Here is a 20,407-nt window from a genome sequence, read left to right as displayed (position 1 = left end):
AGCCAATGGAAACACAGCAATGACTCACAAAAACACGACCACTTTTGTTAGTCTCAAACAGAGGTCTGAAGCTTGGCAGTCGTCTCACCTCGGTGATGATCTACCACCCCCTCCACCTCCTGATGACCAAGTCAGTGATATACTATTTCACTTAAGAAATGTTGTTATGATAATCATCAATCATACAAATCGAACATATTCATGGTTTGCAGAAACATACAATGGGCCTTTATGGTTTATACTTGGTTTTATACTTTATAAAATGCCTCTGGAATGAGAAACGAAAACACTCCCCCATCACATAATACAAAGTCTAATGTGTCAAAGGTCAGATGAGCCAGAAAGTGTTTGGTTTTTTCACTGGGCAGAGAGCAGCAAAGGTCTAAATGAAATGATCTTTAAAATGCTGAGGTTGTTCCATTTGCTGTACAAAACATGATAGGCCAAACAGCAGGAATAATAAACATCAAGCTGAGAAAATGATGTAATTGTGAATATTGCTTTAAATGTTAACAAATGTCCTCACATGTTCCATTAGGAAAGTTTCCTTTATTGTGAATCTTAATGTCATGAGATTTTCAAACTAGAAATGTAAAAAAGGTCACATCTGGTTTGACACAACTGTTTTCATTCCATCTGTGGAGATAAAGACTGCAATAATGCAGTGTTTGTTTTAATCTACTTGGAGCACCTGGTGAGCTTAAATTATCAGATCAGGACAATTCAGATAGCGTCAGCGTGTTGTTAAATCAGAGAAAAAGTTACCCAAGTGACTTTCACACTTTCAGAACTTTCTGGTGCTCATACAAGTTCATATCTGATGACACACATGCACACACAGTCACAAACCTTCAAGTTCAAGAAAATGCCAGATTTCTATCCCCTGCAACAATTGCAGTAGAAGATAAACACTAGAACAAACTTTGACTACTCAGTCTAAGGGTCTTTCTAGTGATTATTGCTCTGTCTGACCTAATGTTGCAGAACGCACCGCACTACCTTACTGGAAATGGTCAAATCTCAAAAGGTCAAATCTCATCTGAAACCTAAAAAGCATTTGAAGCAGCACCACCCTGAGACAGCTGCAGTTTGAGTCTTTGTAATCTGGTGTTGGTAATTAGTTTGTCTGGTCGATGTTCACAATTAGGACATAGATCACAAAAGGTCTGAAATGCCCTTTGCACTGACACATAGTGGATGCACTTGACTGTCAAAATGTAAATTTAAAACACTCTGTGTGCATGTGCTACTTCTTATGTGCCCCTGGCGGTAAATGTTCTCTGTATGCCTCCACACCAGCAACAGCCAAGGCCAGAGGGATTATAGTTTTGGGTTTGTCCATCCCTGCGTGTCTGTTCATACGTCCATCCAGTTCTTGTGAACGCAATCTCCAGAAGCTTTAAGGAAATTTCTTTAAATTTAGCCCAAATATCCACTTGGAGTCAACAATAGACTGATTTGAATTTGTTGGTAAAAAGTCGAATATGTTTTTTTTTTGTCTAAAACTCAAGAATTCTTATACTAATAATGACAAAATTTCACGTCTAATAGAATAAAATACTGTGGTGACATTTCATTCACTGTGACACCTGAATGTTCTTCACAAACACTTTTTTGGCCATTTTCAATGTCTTAAGTAAATTGGTGACACTAATCTTGGGTGCCAGTCTTGAAACTGTGCTGATTGTTAAGATTTTTCTGTGCTGCCAAGTTTAAGATGTACGCAAAGCGTTCATGAGTGTGGACAGATATGACCGCAAACTGCAACTTGCATGGTTGGACTCTTGCATTTTCACTGCAAACAGTTGGGTTCCACCTTTGGCTAATGGACCATTGTTCTTGATCTTTACAGACAGCCCGGATTCCAAGATAAAACTCTGTAATCACTCAGGAACAATCTAGTCTACGCTGTAATAATTTAGACTTTATGTAAGTAATGGTTGTCACATAGACATAGTAAACAAAAACAGCTGCACAACATTGACAGAGCTTAGTATAGTCTTATTAATAGCTCGTTCATGCTGTTTTTCGGGGTAAAAACAAATATCTGTAAACTGCAAAACTAAATCAAACGGTTTCAAACGGTTTATGGTCCAACAGTTGCAGGCTGTAAAACCAAAACAATGAGCTGAGAGATGCTAAAAAGCTACAAAGAGCTCAGAGAAGCTGCTGAGATGGGTAATAACTCTCTGTGAATTTGTCACCTCAAGTCCAGTTGAACGCTAGAGTATACTGTATAAAAACAATGGACATAGCCACTGTGACGTCACCCATTGTTTTGTGCACTTTTGAAGTCATGAGTCCGCCATCTTGGGTTTTTTTAAGCCAGAAGTGCAATGGTACCTTGTTTTTGTGGCATTTTCAATCTTCTTGTCCACCTTCACAGATCTTCTGCGCAGCATCCATTCAAACATCACACAGTCAACATCCATTTACAGCGGCCCACACAGTGACTCTTATGTTGTTGTTTTATTTCCTCTCTTTACTTCCTGTGAATCATTACTTCCTGTGAATCATTACTTCCTGGGACTGCTTGGTTGAAATTAGCCAGTGCCTTCAGCCTAATGGCTTTTACCACACATATGCCCACATAGACGCACGCACACAATTTCACATGAACAACATACTGACATTTTCAAGACAAGCAAGCATATTGAATAGTTCAAAGATCTCAAATGCATGCTCGTGTGTGTGTGCGCGTGTGTCTTTTTACGAAGCTGCGGGCTAAAGTAAACAGCAGCCCAATCATTATCATCTATTCATCGCACACCTTTTGATATTCAAATTTTTATTCAGGTTATCACAGACCAACTATTTTTCTTCTCTTTCAGAGAGGTGGCCTTGTGAATTAATGGCACATGGTGTTGGTGTGTCGGGCGCTGTGATAGATTTTTGCTCATTTTGCAGCTAGTGGTGTTGAGTGTAACTACAAGACAGGAGGAAAAAAGTGTCTGGTCAGATCAAAATGGTACCATATGATGTTGTATAAAGTGGCAATGGTATTGTTCAATATGTCTTTTCTCCTAACTTTCTATAAATAAAAAAAAACTGACATAAGCACGAAACAGTAATGCAGACTTTTCATCAGGCACTGTTCTGGGGTGTGACTTGATAAAGACACGGATGTATGTAGGAGAGACGCACTGCACCACTACTTAATCACTACTGACATAGCTCCTACTGCGTCTCCTTCTCACTTTGACGCAGTCAAGTTCACAATTAGTCCCCAGAATATCAGGCAGGTGCAGGCAGATACTACAGTGACACTTAATCTAGTTTAGAGGTGCAGTTCATCCCAAATTGAAAATGCATATTTTTCTTCTTACCTGTTGTGCTGTTTATAGATCTTGATTGTTTTGGTGCGAATTGTTGAGTGAATTGTTGTAGAGATGTCTGCCTTAGCTCCAATATAATGGAACTAGATTGCACTTGGCTTGTGGTGCACAAAGCGCAAAAAAATAAAGTAATTTACAACACTCAAATGTGACTGTCCAGAAATCCTGACCCAGTTTCTCATAATAATCCACAGACCTTGTTGTCAGCAGCTTCATGTAGGAACAATTTTCTTACTACTAAACTACACCCGCCAACCCTATCACCACACAGAAAGAATTGTGCATCTACACACTTTCCACTACAACTAATTTTGATGATATACTGTATGTTATATATTATGAGTATTTGTACCTTTATTTGCTATATTTATTCATTTATTATGGTATGAACTGGTGTGTTGACTACTGTTGCAAACCAAATTGCCCCTGTAGGGATATCTAATCTAATCTGATCTAATCTATCTACTCATGGATGTTTAGATGATGTAAAGGTAAGTGTGTCCTCTTTGGTTTAGATGTAGCACAAGTTAGTTTATTGGTGGCAGGTAAGATAGCAGTAGATGTACGCTTCCTTCTGCACTGTGATGGGGTTGGCAGTTGTAGTTAGGCAGAAAAAAAAGTTCCCTCACAGCAGTATCTGTGGATTATCTTAAGTAACCAGGTCATGATCTCTCGGGGGAGGGGAGACATTGAGTTTTTCAATTGTTTTTTCTTTTTTATTTGTTGGTTTGCTTTTCTCTTTTCATTTCTTTTTTTTTTTTTTTTTTTTTTTTTTTGGAGCACCACAAGCTTAGTGCCTTCTAGTTCCATTATATTTATGAAAAGGTAGACATCTCAAAAGCCAATATTGTCATGGACCTTATACTTGGCAACTTACATCAAAGCAATCTAGATTGATAAACAGTTTTGATCTTTGGGTTAACCGTCCCTTTAAATGAATAGTCCTGCAGTGTGTTCTGCCATGTGATTTAAGCAACACACACTGATGGAAAAAAAAAAGTGAAAATGTCCACATCTCCTGTATATCTTTTTACTATTCATATTCTGTGCATATTCCTCTGGAAGACAGCAACAACTAAAAGCATCGTGACATAGCACAGAGGAAAGGAAAGGTACAGGATGGGAATAGAGGACAGAACAGACGAGGAGGAGGTCTAGGTGAAGGGTTGTCTCATTAATCTCAAAAGGGTGCAGCGGTCCCTTCAGAATGCAAATGAAACTATCAGTCTTATCAGAGATACAGAGAGAGGGATGGAATGATAGAGGCATTGACGGGGTTATTGGGGGGAAAAGCTGAAGTACAAGGTGGAAAAGAAAAGTAAAGAAAAGACAAACTGGGACACATAGATGCCTCTGAAAATCACAGTAATTAAACTGTGAGGCACATGCAAACACTGTATTGACTGAGCTTAGTTACCAGGGTTGTTGTTGTTGGACAGTTGAGAGGTGGGGTGGGGGGGTGGGGGTGTATACAGTTGAATATTCACCTGTACCTGTACATGTACACCTGTACACACACACATTCTTTGAGCTCAATGCTTAAATCATTGTTTAGCACATCAACATGCTAACATTTGCTAATCAGCTCTAAACACAAAGTAAAGCCGAGACTGATGGACATATCATCATCATCATCAGTATCGGGCAAATGATAATAATAAACACTGACTTGATGATGGGTCTAGATGAAAAATCAAAAGGTCATCAAAAGGTTGTTGTGATCAATCCCAAGGGGGGAATGAGTGCTGGTACTAAATTTAATGGTTATCTATTCAGTAGTTGTCAAGACACATAAAAGCTCTTTAGGATTCATCCTCTGGGGCACGCAAATGTCTGTGTATAATGTTTTAGCTATTCATTTTGTAGATTTTGAGATATTTTAACCTGGACTGAAGTTGTAAAGAACCTTATAATGAAGGTGGACTATTTATGATTATTTGGTACTTCAACTTTGTAGCATTGACAATGAAAGCAAGCAAGTCTGTCCACACACTGAAATTCTATATTTTCCCCAGATATTTATTTATTTATTCCTTTTATAGCACTTAAATTCTGGTGGATTTCAAAGTGGTTATTGTTTGCTTAGATCAAGGTGTGAATATTGGGACAGAAATTGGGAATATTCATGTTTACATTTTTTTCTAAAATTGAAAAAAAAAATGGGTAGGGTTTGATGATTCTACTCCTTTTCGGACATTAAATCCTTACGTTTGTTTATTGAATATATCCGATGAACATTCTTCTCTCCTATTTTATTTGGCATATTTGAAATAAAGATCTAACAAACTAGTTAGAGGCAAACATTTAGAGGAAAAGGCACCCAGCTATAGATGTATGAAACTCAGTTTAGTTGACAAAATGTTTGTTTTTTTTAATTGGTGTACATGCTACAGATATTTACAACAAGAGAATGTAAGACTCCCTTTAGGGCCAAAAACAATGATGAATAAAAATATCAAATGTTTAAATAATAACCTTTTGTCATTTTCATAAATTTCCTGTTAAAGCTAAAGGGAGCCACTGGAGAGGGGCTAAAAATCTGAGTGTGGCTCTGAAACCTAAGGTTTCCTACCCCCTTCTCCAGGGTCACGCTATGGATGCTGTCTTGAGTCAAATTCCAATTTTTATTCAGCTTGCCAATTTTGCTAATTGAAAGTGTCAGCTCATTTGTTAAAGAAAAAGCATACACTCTTCACTGTTCATGAAAAATCAGTTATCTCCACTACTTCTTCCATGTCATATTCCTTGTTTAATCATCAGTGTGTGAATATGATCATCACATGATCATCAGCAATTGATAGACACCGGAAATCAACCTCTTAATCCTAGTGTTAGTGCATGTGCTTGAACACAGCTTTCAGAGAAGAATGGGAGCACTGAAACACGACAGAGGATTATTAGAAACTTGGAGGCTGTGAGGGGAAAGGTGTGGGACAGCAGAGAGCATTGATGTTCGCAATCCAGCGAGGTGAAATTGAGAGGTGCTTCAGGTGGAAGCAGAGAGTGTCTGTCGGTCATCAGAGTTGAAAGGCGGTGAGTCAGTCAACCTGCAAAGAGACAAAAAGAAATCATGAGGTGAGACAAGCTGTGCACTGAGCTGCCCCCGCGACTGAGGCGGCATCTCATAGGTGCGAGAGTCGATGTGACTCTTTATATTTGCCTTCACGATGCTGCAGGGCAGTGATCAATTGGTGGAGCAAAGGCTAGCACTCTCCTTGGGAGGCATCCTTAGAAAATAGTGTACTGTGTTGCTCGACAGCAACACTGCAACCGTTTTTCAGGCTAACTCAAATCTCAGACCCACTGTATTATTTGTCACTCTCCAGCTCTCTGACCTGTCTGGTTTTTCATTTAGCGCTGTCTGTCCTTGTACCACTACTTTGGCTGCTTTTATCCTTTTGACAGAAATGCTTGTAGATTAAAGCAAAGCTGTTGGTTTGATTTCTTTTGGTTTGATTGAAAGTTGACATACAGCACACTGATTCAGTGAATGAATGAAACACCAGTGTTCCAACTTTTCTTCCCAAAAATTAAGAAACCCCTGTTTTTTTTTCTATTTAAACCTGCTTTACATATTGATACGTTGATAGAAGCTATGAACGTGTGTGAATTAAGAAATGAAGTGGATTTTCTCCTTTTCCTTTCTGTTTTTCTAGATTTAAGATTTATTGTGTGCAAATGATAAGCCCCTTTATATGACCATATATGCCTGCCAGACCAAAGCTCATGACATTAAAGTAAAGTTATTGATTTCATTTCTTTTTGGTAGGTGACATCCAGCACATTGCTGCAGTGAATAAATGAATCACCAGTGTTCTAACTTTTCTTTCAAAAAATGAAGACGTTCCTGCTTTTTTCCTATATAAACAGTTTTACATATTAATACTTGGATAGATACGGTGAACATATGTGTGAGGTAAGAGATAAGAGGATTTTCTCCTTTTCCATTCTTTTTTTTTTAAGTTTAAGATTTAATATGCGCAAATGATGAGCCCCTTTATATTATGATATATGTCCGCCTGAACAAAGGTCATTAGTGAGAAACTTGTGATAACCAACCTTATGTATATGTCTTCCTCTCTCACAGCTCTGCAGACCACGCAGCCTCCCAAGGTCCTTTTCCCCCCAGAGAGACAAGACACAGTGATAGAAATCACACCCGGTAAGGACCAACAGCATTACTCTGTCTCTTTATTGTTTGTAATCCTTAAGGTCCTCTTGTTTCTTTTTTTAAATGCTGTTGCTATCTTTGGTGCAAAGTGCTCTCTCTGTGGTGTTTCTTCATGGCATAGCATGCGTGTGTCCCATTGGAACACCACCATGGACACTTCAGCTTTTTCCCCATCACGGCAGAAGTAGACAGCTTAAGTGCCACTCTGTGTGACCGTCAGTCATAAATAAACACTTAAGCTGGAATTTAATATGATACAAGGGTTAATGGGAGTCCTTTCAAAGAGCGTATGCTCAGGCTACAAAGCGACACCAAAACCCCTCGACACAGAACTATAATTTCACCTTAACCCTGTGCATGGGAGAGGTGTCTCTTTCCTACCATGCCAATGCTGCACAGATTTGATGATAGTGATTTTCTGTCTATGATTATGCTTTGAGTGGAGCTCTTTTCTGTCTCTGGCACTTTGCATGCTAATGACCCAGGTCTACCTCTGTGTATGGTATCTTACTGATGTCATTATTGGCTCTCACCAAGAGGTTTTCTGCATTGAAACCAAGTGGTGGGCACCCAGTGGTATACACACATATGCATCTAATATGCTCACACAGCTGGACCGTCCACCAAAACATTGGACAAGAGATGTCTGGATTCTCTTGCCAGGATGCCTTTACTCTACGATATCTTACTCCCAGTTTATCAAATACTGCCACTTTGTCATTGATGTTGGCATCAGATACCAACACATCGAGGCACCTTTTGTGGTAGTAGTGGCAGTGTGTGGTGACACCAGCATTTACCATAGCATAAAGAGCAATGAAACCTGTATAAAATTGGTGTGTGGGTCAAACGAGCATAGGCCTTTCACCCGTGAGCTTGCATTTACTGTGTGACCTCAAAAGTCAATGGAAATATTTTATTAGCAATGTAGTGTGCTAGTATGTGAAGCGTGCTAGGCTATAAACTATATGTTACATAATGAATGTCACATGGAGTTATATGTTGGTAACAACCGTACTTATTTTAAGCCAATTTTTTTTAACCTAATTTGGTGCTTTTGTTGCCTACACCTGAAGAAGTAAACCTATAACTGATGTTTTACCTTTGCTCTAAGTTTCTTGTGAAAAACACTGTCCATGTAACAAGTAGAAACTGTACATGTTCCTGTAAAAAATTAAATATATTTTGAAAAGACACAGTGCATGTACCAAAGGTAAACTGACACACCATGTATGAACGTCCAAAACAAATGCAGGAGGGTTCACATTTTGATGCGTAAGTCCATTGACAAAGCTGCAGTATTTGATGAGTTGGGATGAGAACAAGTGGCTTTACAAAGCAAATAGTGGTTTGCTGCTATATTCATGCTCTGAGTTTCCCATACAGCTCCTTTAATTAGACTTTTTATGTGTATCAATAATGGATTATTATAAAGAGCCTGAGTGATTGAACTGGACACCATGCCCTTAGATGGGGCCACATTAATTGCAATGCTCCAATCAAGTCGTCTGCATTACAGGGTCCACAAAGGAAGCACATTTGCAATCAAAACCAGATAAGATCTTTGATTGTATTTTGGGAAAATCATGATTATGCATATGAAGTATGGTCAAACACTTGATTGTGTAGTTTTGGCTTGGGAGTCTTAGATAAATGGTTATTGTTTGGTGAATATCATAGTTACTTTTATTAAGAGGGTGGATTTAATTGCAAGTACTAGTATCGAGAAAAAAGTCTTGCTATAGGCCAGAATACGTGATGGGACCTGCATATCTGACTGCGGACACCAGAACCACTTCACTGGCTCGGTCTGTTCTTGAGATCTTGATGAAGAGATATACTGTACTGGACCCTGTAGGCCTGTCTGTAGGGAAGTCAGAGGTTAGCTTCATGTAGAGCGCAGCAGGTGTGCAGCTGGTGAGGGTTTTGTGTCTGGGGTCAGGCAGTAGAAAGATGGTGCCTCTGTGAGCTCTCTGCCGGCCTCCTGCTCTCAGCCCGTCTGCACTCCACCCGTCCCCGTCCTGCTGTGTTTTCGTTCTTTCATCTCCTCTAAGTCAGCGATTAACAGTGACTTATGAGCAGATATGTACTCAATCCAATTTGCTCTGTGCTAAAACATTTACAGAGCCTGCGCAGGATTCGCTACAGCGCTGCCTTATCTACTGATGAGAACTGGCCGATAGTCAAAACCATGACATTTTCAAATTCAGTCTTTTCACTTTGATTCGTCTTTACTGGCAGATTTTCAGATGGAGAGTAAAGCATGTTTGGATTGGCAAACTTATATCAGGCTCAAAAATGTCACTTTAACTGTGTGAACAATAACACGAGAGCAAGAGGAAACAGGCGTCAACCAGGAACGTGAACAAAAAAACAATAAGCTGCTATGACAACAACAAGAAAGGTCTGATAAGACAGGAATTAAAAAATTGAAAGGATCTCACTGGGATTTGCTTGTACTAAACAGTGTGTGTTGTGTTGTGCTGCGGGCCCGGTTGGCTGGCTTCCTTGCCAGCTGTGTGTGTGTGTGTGTGTGTGTTTTCAAGTGCATACATTCGTGCTTTCATGTGTGTGTCCCGCTGTTCTGCAGCCTCTCTGACAATGTTAGCACTGTAGGCAGAAATGTGTTTGGATGTGTGCACGCGTGTGTGTTTGTGTGTTGTGTGTTTCCATTAACTCCAGACTGATGTAGTAACAAATAGGCCCTAAGGCCTCTGTACACTGATTGCAGCAGGGACACCTTTTAATGGGCACTGCAATCTCACCCCCCTCCAACACCCCCACCACCCACACACACACTCACACACAGAAAAGGGGCTGCACAGTAAGACACACACATGTACACACACACACGCACACACTGTACACACTCTCTCTCACACAGTCATAGTGTGACCCTGCGGTACATTTTTAATTATCATCTTGTTTTAACCTGGGGGAGATTTACATCAGCAACCACAGTTATGTTGTTCATTTTCCTCTATTTCCTCTCTCCTCTCTCACTCTCTCTTACTCTATATTCACTTTTTCTTTTTTCTTTTCCTCTTCCCTTTTCCCCTCATTCTCTGCTAACTGTTGTACCTTCTTTTCCTTTCCTGCTTCTTTTCATCCATTGTTTTATTCTGATTTTTTTCCTCTCCGCCACCTCGCATCCTTCCTCTCCCTCCTCTGCTTTTTTTCTCATTATTCTCTAATGCTGTGGGTTATAAACACAATTCATTATGCTCATTGTTATTATACAGACGTGGGCTACAGGCAGCACACACAGAAAAAAGCTATAATTAAAGATTGATTCATGATATAAGTATTAAACATGTCTTTAAAATAATATTCAGGAAGGAAGAGCAATGGTGCCTGAGGAGTCATTTGCACATCCTCTGAAAAAAAACAGCTTTAAAATCCTTCACTATCAAAAGTGTGTAGGTGTGTAATACTATCAACTTCTACTAGCAGATTAGAAAGTCTAAAAAATACCTTTAAATAAATATATTATCTAAATGTCAGATTCATTTATTAGAAGTCTTGTTATTTTTGCAGTTTCTGAACTTCAGTACTGTTCAGTCAGAAAGAGATGACTAGAAATTAAACCTGAAATAAAATATAAGCATGGGCTGAAAACAAGTCACAGCTAGTCAATTTTTTTGATTAACTCTTTGAAACCTGGCTCAACATCACTTTTTTGTGCTGCATTCAAACGCCTTTGAGAATTATTTAAACCTCTCAAACCCAAAGAATTTGGTTTGATTTCATGTGAAAACTTTGGGGGAAAGGCAATAAGCAACTTTGCAAGAAATGTTCTGAAATTGCAAGAAATTAGTAGATTAAGAATTTATTTTAAAAAAAGAGTTTGGGAATGATTTCCAAAAAGCTATAATCATAATTGTCATAATTACATATTTAAAAGTATGTTACAGAATAATAGAATTTAATATAAAGCACTTCCTCTTTTAATTTCTCCTTTTTTACTTTGTTTTTTTAATTTCTTTTTTTCTCATTTTCAGATCATTTTCTTGTAGATTTTTACTATTTTTTGCTAATTTTTTGGGTAATTTCTTAAGTTGCTCATTGCCTTCATCCTATATATGTTTTTGAAAGAAATCCAGCCAATATGCTCAGGTTTAAAAGGGTTAATCCCTAACAGTAATGCCATTATCTTGAGGTTATTCAGGCAAATTCTGAGGCATATTTAACTCATTCATTTGTCACAACTTCAATGACTCGCCATTTTTCCCAGTGTGAGCCAGAAGAATAGAAGTGACAACACTGACTGATGAATGTAGACTAGAGAGTGAAAATTAATATAGAATCAGTCTGATGAAAATGCACATAAACTGAAGCATGATAGATTGTGATACGACTTGATAAATTAAACACAATTTGATTTAATAACTGGTAATGTGAAATGTTCCTTTCATTCATCACACGCTCAACAAATCGCTCTGGTTCATCCTTTAAGTCAGTAATTTGTCTTACAATGTTCTCAGACCTAAATGTCAGTCATATTTAAAGCCACTGAGGCTCATCTAATTGCTCAAATGTCGATTTTTTTCTCTCATCTGTCCCTCCGATCCAAAACTCTTCCAGTGTCTGACCCCAGACTCCATCTAATCCTTTAAATTCACTCTACCCTCTCTCTATCACTTCAGCATGGTTCAGTGCGTGTAGCTGTGATCATATAACACCTCCTGATGCCCTAATGTATGTATAAAAAAAAACTTGTCTTAACCCTTTGAAACCTGGGCAAATTGCCCTGATTTTATTCAAGAACATGAAAAAAGGCACTGAGCAAATTTATAAGAAATGATCAAAAGAAATTAGCATTAAATTAGTAGAAGTCACAAGAAAATTTCCTGAAAATTAGCACACAAAAAAGTAAATTAATAATGATATAAATTAAATAAATAAAGAATTTACCAACAATAATTTACTCTCTCTCTCTCTCTCTCTCTCTCTCTCTCTCTCTCTCTCTCTCTCTCTCTCTCTTGCGTCTTGTTTGAGTTTTTTTTCTTGTTACAAGAAAACTGATATCAATCCAGGTGTCAGAGGGTAAAGAATGGTCCTAGACCGTGACCAATGCGTCAAAAAAAAAAAAAAAAAAAGAAAGTAGTAGTGGACTAGGAGACTTTGTATTAAGAAGCTAAAATTACTTAAGAAAAAGTTGAGGTGTGACTCTTCACTTTAAGAAAGTTGAGTTTGATTCTTAACTACGGACGCAGTGACTGTGAGGTGTCGGAAAATTAGGACCTCAAAATTTACTCAAGAGAAAGAAGAATCGGCTGATAGCACACGTCCAAAGGTTATGACCACAACGTGTCAGATAAGCCATCATGCATTTATGCACTCCATGTCATCAATACTATAAAACTTCAGTTAATAGCCCGGGCTAATATTTGCTTCGACCACTAAATTCAACAGGCTTTTAAGTCTTTTCACATAAATCTGTTGCTCAGCGAAGATGGAAATACAATGAAATTTAATCTGCCTTTTTTTATCTCTTCATTACAATGGCATTATTCCTGTCTTCTTTGGTGCTCGTGGTTTCAGTAAAATGAACTGAATAATTGAATTACAGAGAATCTCACCAAATGCGCACACATTAAAAATAGTTGGAACACTGATGCACACAGTGGACAGATGCAAACACCACATTTAGATTACAACTGAGGCTATTTTTGCCTCATTAAACTGACAGAAAGCATATCTTTGATTTTCTGTTACCAGAGCAAAATGACCAAATATCTGTTGCTTCCAGCTGCTCAAACCCGCGATTTTATGCTTTTCTCTGTTCTGTGATTATGAATTTAACTTGATTTTAACTGTTGATCAGACAAATCAAAAAAGTTTGAAGACATCATCAGGCCTGCACTCATTAAAATCATGATGGATTTACTGTTTTATGAAATGTGATTACTTCATTATTGAGATAATTGAAGAAATAATAGATAGATTAAACTATTCTGAAAATGGTCCACATTTTAAGACAAACAGGAAAATACGCTCATAAACTTTCAGATTTTCACACACACACACACACACACACACACAGAGTAGTATTAGGTGCCAGCGTGAGGCAGGCTGTGAGAGGCAGGGTGAGATAAGGAGGCAGGCTTTCTGTCTTCCTCTTTCTCCCCTCTTGTCTCTCTTTCTCCGTCTGTCTCCGTCTCCTTCTCCCCCCAACGTATTTATCTCTCTCTGCGTCCGTCTCCATTCGTTCCTGCGAGGTGTCTGCCTCTATCTTACTTTCCTTCCATCTGCCTGTCTTCCCTTCACCGCTCTCTATATCTCTAACCGTCCCTTTGTCTTTCTCTCACAGCTCATTCAGTCTTTTCATTCATGTGTCTCAAAACGGCGATGCGTCATGTCATTATTCCCTTTCAAACTGTCACAGAGCGATAACGTGAGGTGGGAGGAGTGCACGATGAAATGAATGCAACAAAGGTCTCCATATTTCACATTTTCATCCGTGAGAGAGACTCGGCTTGTGTTTGCGGTCGTTAGTCATCCTCAACCATGTAATTCAGAGCAGAATAATGTAGCACAATGGCTCCAAAGTGTCAAATTATCTGCAACAATAGCACAGTTAATATGCAGCATTTATTCATTTATTTTTGCTTGCCCAGTTAAGGCTGATAAAAACCTTAAGTGTGGAATCAAACCTGAACAAAAACTCGTTTGAAGAAGTAAATGAAAATAAGTGAGAAGGTCAAAATGGGATTAAGAGGGAAAAGGAAAAAAAATAAATGTGGAGGGAAACATCGGAAAGGAGGGAGAAAGAAAAAAAGGAAGAGGGGGAGGACAGAAAGAAGGAAAATAGAGGATGGAGGGTGGGAAAAAGAAAGGAAAGAAAAGAAAGACAGACAGAAAGTGGGAAGGAGGATGGAGGGTGGAAGGAAGAAAGAGAGAGAGAAAGACAGAAAAAGTGGGAAGGAGGGTAGGTTGGAGGGAGGGAGGGAGTCAGAGAGAAAGAAATGAAGGAAAGAAGAAAAAAGAAAATGAGGGGGGAGGTAAAGAGAAAAAAGGAAGGAGGGAAAGAGAAAAGAAAGGAAGGAATGAGCAGAACAAGTGAAAGTCAGAGAAGAAGGAGGAGGAGAAAAGTAGGAAAGGAAAGGAAAGCGTTAAGTGGAGGATGAAGGAAGGACAGATGGAAGAATGATAAGAAAAGGGTGATCAATTTAAAGAGGGATGCAACAAAGAAGTAAAGAGAAGGTGCAATTAGCAAGAAATGGGTACGAAATAGTAAAAACGCAGAAGAGAAAGCGAAGAGAAGTGGAAAACCTTTGATGCTCTTTAATAATAATAATAAGTGGAAAATAGGTAGAAACCAGGAGGAAGTTAGAAAAGGGAGGTAGGAAGTAAGGAAGGACACACACCAACCGATAAGACTATCACGTTATGGGAGTATCTGAGTTTCCTCTTTATCACTGTCAGCACACATATACACTGTTTCTGTTTTCCTCACTCTCTCCATTCACTCCCAACACACACACACACACACGAGACACAACACATCAGAGCACATAATGTACAGGCTGTCTATATCAGTGTCATAATGTGCAAACACACATACACACAAATCTCTCCCGGTGACTTTATTTAACATGGTATATGCCGTTGAAAGAAAGAGAGAGAGAGCACAGAGGGACAGTGAGAGTTCAGCTGATCGAAGGGATTGAGAAATAATTACACGTGAAAGGATGATCGATATGCGATGAAAGCACGATAAAGAATGGGCTCTGCTCTTTCTTTTGCCCTCGCTTTCATTTGTCATCAGCTTGCTTCATGAATATGGTAAACAGCTTTTGTTTGTAACCTTGATGGAGAAGGAGGGACTGTTGGAGAGAGACTGAAGGGAGGTAGAGCAAGACGAGGTGAAGAGGGTGAGAGAGGTCTTTCAGCAACGTGAACATCAGTTTGATTGGTTTTCATTGGCAAACAACAGCAGTGTGAGCGTCTCGAGTTTGGAGAAGTGGGTTTGAGACTGCAAGGTCAATGGTTGAAGTCTTTCAACAGGCCAGGGAGTGTTAGCAAGGAGATGGAACTATTCGTATTTTTCCATCAGGCCCCCAGTTACCTGTGTCTTTGTGTGTGTGTGTGTGTGTGTGTGTGTGTGTGTGTGTGTGTGTGCATTCATGTTCCTTTTTTTGTTTCTTCTTGTTTCAAACAAATTTGACAAACATGTATAGGGAATGTTATCTTCTGAGAAAAGTTACTATTAAAGTTGCTACATTACAGAAGTCGGATATTTACAGCAGTGAAAATAAGAGACTCGTTTGCTCTTTAACCCAAAGACATGCACACTTGCTTTACCCTTTACCATTATAATGATATTGTGAAAAAAAATGTTAAGTCTGTTAAAAGTCTACTTTAAATCATAAAACATTACATGACATTTTGGTCTGTAAATAGCATGTACCTCTAATTCCACAAACAATACACTGTGAAAAAAAAAGTAAAAAAGAAATGATTGCAGCAATGACTGCCAAACAAAAAGAGCAAAATATCCAAATTTTATCCAAATGAATTGCAAAACTTACATTAACTCATTTTTTAAATCACTTCATTAAAGATTTTACTTGGAAACACTGTAATTTTACAGAATTTGTCTTAAGTATTAAGATCCAACACCTTCAATAGAGTTACCACATGCTCAGCATTGTCAAATAACAGTTTTATTTTGAAAGACAAAATAAGCTTAAAAAAAATAGATTGTGTAAAACTGATAAAAAACCACCCCAAACTCTAGTAAACAGATACTGAGCAGTGTAGATTGAAGTAATTCATGTCATTCACTATTTGTATCACTCAGTTATTGCCAGCAAAAATCAACTTTAAAGCAGCGTTAGTAGATTTCTGGTCACTGTAAACACAACAAAGAAATTATATAATCACCCCATTAAGTCTTGCGGTGAACATGTTTTGAAACAGGTGACTTTTTATACTACAAGGAGCAACATTAGCATTGATTTAGAGCTATGTTTCTGATCACATGACAATTGTATGTCCATCATTTTCTCCCTCTCTGGCTCTTTATGTGTGACTCTTTCGCTGCTAAAAGCTCCACTATGTTGATCAACTAGTCACTGACTATAAGCAGCTTCCTGGTGTGGGTTCATCATATGAGTAGGGCTGGGGCCACGCGTCATCATAATCGATTAAGAGAATACGTCGATTCACGTAATCGATTACATGACAACGTGTGTCGACGCGTCACACCATTTCACACAGCACAGGTGATGAGAGCGTGAGAAGCGCCGTGCGTGTTGTTTTTTTGTTTCGGCGCTTGTGTATCCAGTTAGAGCGTGCACACTACTCGCCCGAGCAGCGCCTGTCAGGCGCGTCTGAGCTGCGTGTCAGCTGCAGCACATCTAGAGAAACAGTGCCTCGCTGTTTTTTACGTGTGACGCTCGCGTTTGTGAACTCTATACCACTTTATACTGCAGTTTAAAGTCTCTCTCTGTCACAGAGATGAGGAAATACAAAGATGTTTGTTTTACCTCAACTTCCTTGCTTCCCTTTCAAAACAAAAGATTTCTGACTGTGGACAGAACGCCATCAGTTGCTGATACAATGCATTTTATTTTGAAACATTTACAGGGCGGGGTTGTCAGCTGTGCAGGAACTTGTATAACTTCATAAATGAGAGGAATATGTGCTTATAAATATGAAAATACAGCACCCATATCAGCTGGCAGCGATATGCCTGAAGGCCCAGTTAAGACTGGTCTATTTTGATGCAGAAAAAATGGACTAGTTATAATTATTTCTGTTAGAGAAAAGTTATAGTGTTATTCAAATTGCACTAATTTGTTTTGTTGGACTGCTAGATTTGAGGTTTGTTACTGTAACAAAGAGTAACTGTTTTGTTAAGTGACTTGAATTTTACATTGTTTTATTTATTTTGCTGTTGGATTGCTAAATGTAGATTGCAATACATTCCTTTTACTTGATTAATATAACAACAAATTTACCGAAAATAACATTTTAAAACTCATCATACACTGCAGGGCATTATTCCACAACAAAAAATAGCCCAGTCTTAACTGGTAATCTGTGTTTTACAGTCTGATATAAAGTCTCTCCAAAATAAAATTAATGCAAGAGCGTGTTCCACTCAAGCAAAAGGAAAAAACATTTAAGACACTTAACAAAACAGTTCCTCTTCATTACAGTAACAAACCTCAAATCTAGCAGTCCAACAAAACATCTTACACTAAAATTAGTGCAATTTGAATAACACTATAACTTTTAACAGAAATAATTATATCTAGTACATTCTTTCTGCATCAAAATAGACCAGCCTTAACTGAGCCTTTTAGGCCTGTTTCACACAGCGAGCATCAAGAAAGCGTCAGGAGCGGTGAGCGTGTTGGGCAGTTTGCACACCGCCCGCCTAAGCAGCGCTTGTCAGGTGCGCCTCAGCTGCGTGTCAGCTGCAGCACATCTAGAGAAACGTTGGCTCATAAATGAGTGGAATTTGTGCTTTTAAATACAGAAATACAGCACTTACAGCAGCAGGCAGCGACGCAGCAGCGGTGTTACAACAATGCTGTATATGTGAACACCACACGCATGAAACACGCTGCTGCTCAGCGAGGCTGGCGCCTCACACTCATGATGCGCACTGTGTGAAACAGGCCTTACATCCTCCTTGAGATGCGTCGATGCACATTACGTAAATCGACGTATTTACGTAATCGATTACGTTGATGTGTCGCCCCAGCCCGACTTTAAAGACACGTCTTAGAGAGCTGCCGATCTGTGCTGCTGCTCTGTGTCTGAATGACCTCTGACCTGTGACAAAAGACACTTTTTTCCTTTGATTGAAAAGCTTGCTGGCTGGAGAGTTGAAGGTGTGGCAGAGTATTGCATAATTTGATGCCTGGAGGCTGTATTTATTCATTCACATTAATTTGTATAAAATCACAAGGGGGGATACTTTTTAACTAAGCTGCCTCATTCAAGTTAGTCTGATTATTTATTGAATTATGTAAACAATTTAAGCCTTGAGGCTGAAAATGATTTCACAAACCAACAACATGATGAAATATGTTTTGGGGGGCTGTAGCTCAGGAGATAGAACAGGTTCTCCACTAATTGGTAGATTGGCGGTTCGATCCCCGGCTCCTCCGGTCCACATGTCAAAGTATTCTTGCATAAGATATTGAGTCCCAAATTGCTTCTGATGGCTGTTTGATCAGCATGTGAGTGCATAACAATGACTACTGAGCAGTAGGTGGCACCTTGTATGGTATCCACAGCCAGCAGTGTTTAAATGTGTGAATTTGACATGTATGAAAGTGGTTAGAAGACTAGAAAGTCGCTGTACAAGTGCAGGTCCATTTACCATAACATGCATTAATATGGGATATATATATATGCCAAGAACTTGGAATGTGTTCACCCTTCTTTCTGTTATTGTAGCGACATGTAGAGCTGGGCAATATGGCTTTAAAATGATATGAATGATCACAATATTTTTAGGCTGTTTCCCGATACAATATATATATTAGGATATTTTGAAATCTCTTCCAAACTACTGTGAACTACTAAAATACAAAATTATTAAATGAACTGGAGTTACAACTAAATTAAAACCGTCGACAGTACAAATCCCACGGATCCCTGAGCTAACCTAGAAACATTTTTTTCCCTAATACTTTTTATTATTCAAATTAACTTGACAAATAGAAAGTCAAACAGAAATACTGTCATCAATTTTTGATCAAAATAATTCCAAACTCTATTCTGTGCAGGGAAGTACACGAAATTACTTTTCTTTTTTTTTTTAACTAAGTCTGGCCCGCTTCAAATCAGTGAGAAAGGCACAAATCCAAACACAAAGACAGAAATATCACATGAAATAACCAAAACTGTTCTGAGTTGAACGAAATTTAATCTATTTCATTTATCCTCTTGTTTCCATTTCTCTGGTAATAACATTTTATTGACTTTTTTTAAAATTTGGACTTAAATAGAGCTATGGCACTTGTTACATCAGTTTATTTTACGCTGTAAGTTAAAATTATGGTATAAATTTATAATATGTTATTAATTTATGGATCCTAGACAGTTTGGTCAAATGTCAAAGAGCACTGACCATCAAATATTTCAGATGTGTCTTGATCATGCTATAATTAGGTAGTAAATCTATTGTCAGAAACCACAGACGCAAGGCTTTTCTAATGTGCTTTTCAGTATGGTTTTTTTCCCCTCTTTTTTTTCCCCAGAAATGACTTTTGAAAAAGAAAACGAGTCCTCGCTGTTTGGTACACTGTGATCTCTGTGTCTCCATCACTGTCTAATTATTTCTCCTGCTGTCTTTCCTCTCTCCCTCTCTCTTCTTCAAACTCTCCCTCTCTCTGTGGGATAAGGATCCTGTGGAGCCCGAATTGGATTTTTATTAAGTAGAAATCCCCTTTGAATATCTACCTACCCAAGACCATTGTGAGTGTGTGTGTGCATGTGTGTGTCTGTTTGTAAAACTGGGAGGATTAATGAGAGGAGTATGATGTTGGATTTGTGCCATGCAGCGTGTGCATCTCCACATGTCTCTAGTTTAGAGAAGACATGACTTCACAGACATTACTGATGTTGTGTTAGTTTGAATGCTTGTGAATTTATTGTATTTTCCCTTCTCTCTCTCTCTCTCCTTCTGGCCAACATCAAACAGGACTGCTGAATCACAGAGATTTTGAATCCATAATATCATGTCAATATCATCTCTTTTAATCACGTGGATGCAGCATCATTAAAGTTCAAAACCTACTCATTTTAAAGAATGTAACTTTCAGATTCAAAGTATGTGGCACACTGGCCAATGTTGTTTTTATTTATTTATTTTTTTTATTTCAATTAGCATAAAATGCAGAACACAAATCAGACAGAAATCTTGTCATACAAG

At 38.5% G+C, this 20,407-nt stretch overlaps 1 protein-coding gene across 1 annotated transcript in view; it reads left to right on the top strand.

Annotated features, from left to right (window-relative positions):
* Positions 1-20,407, top strand: part of il1rapl2 (interleukin 1 receptor accessory protein-like 2) — a 190,878-nt gene that overhangs the window by 114,343 nt on the left and 56,128 nt on the right. The window contains exon 6 of the mRNA XM_042493850.1: positions 7,423-7,497. Within this exon, the coding sequence (XP_042349784.1) occupies positions 7,423-7,497 (75 nt within the window). The remainder of the gene's footprint in view (positions 1-7,422; positions 7,498-20,407) is intronic.

This window comes from Plectropomus leopardus, chromosome 9, assembly GCF_008729295.1.
Source record: "Plectropomus leopardus isolate mb chromosome 9, YSFRI_Pleo_2.0, whole genome shotgun sequence".
NCBI lineage: Eukaryota > Metazoa > Chordata > Actinopteri > Perciformes > Serranidae > Plectropomus > Plectropomus leopardus.
The sequence above is the reverse complement of the archived record's forward strand: the minus strand, read 5'-3'. Positions and strand labels throughout refer to the sequence as shown.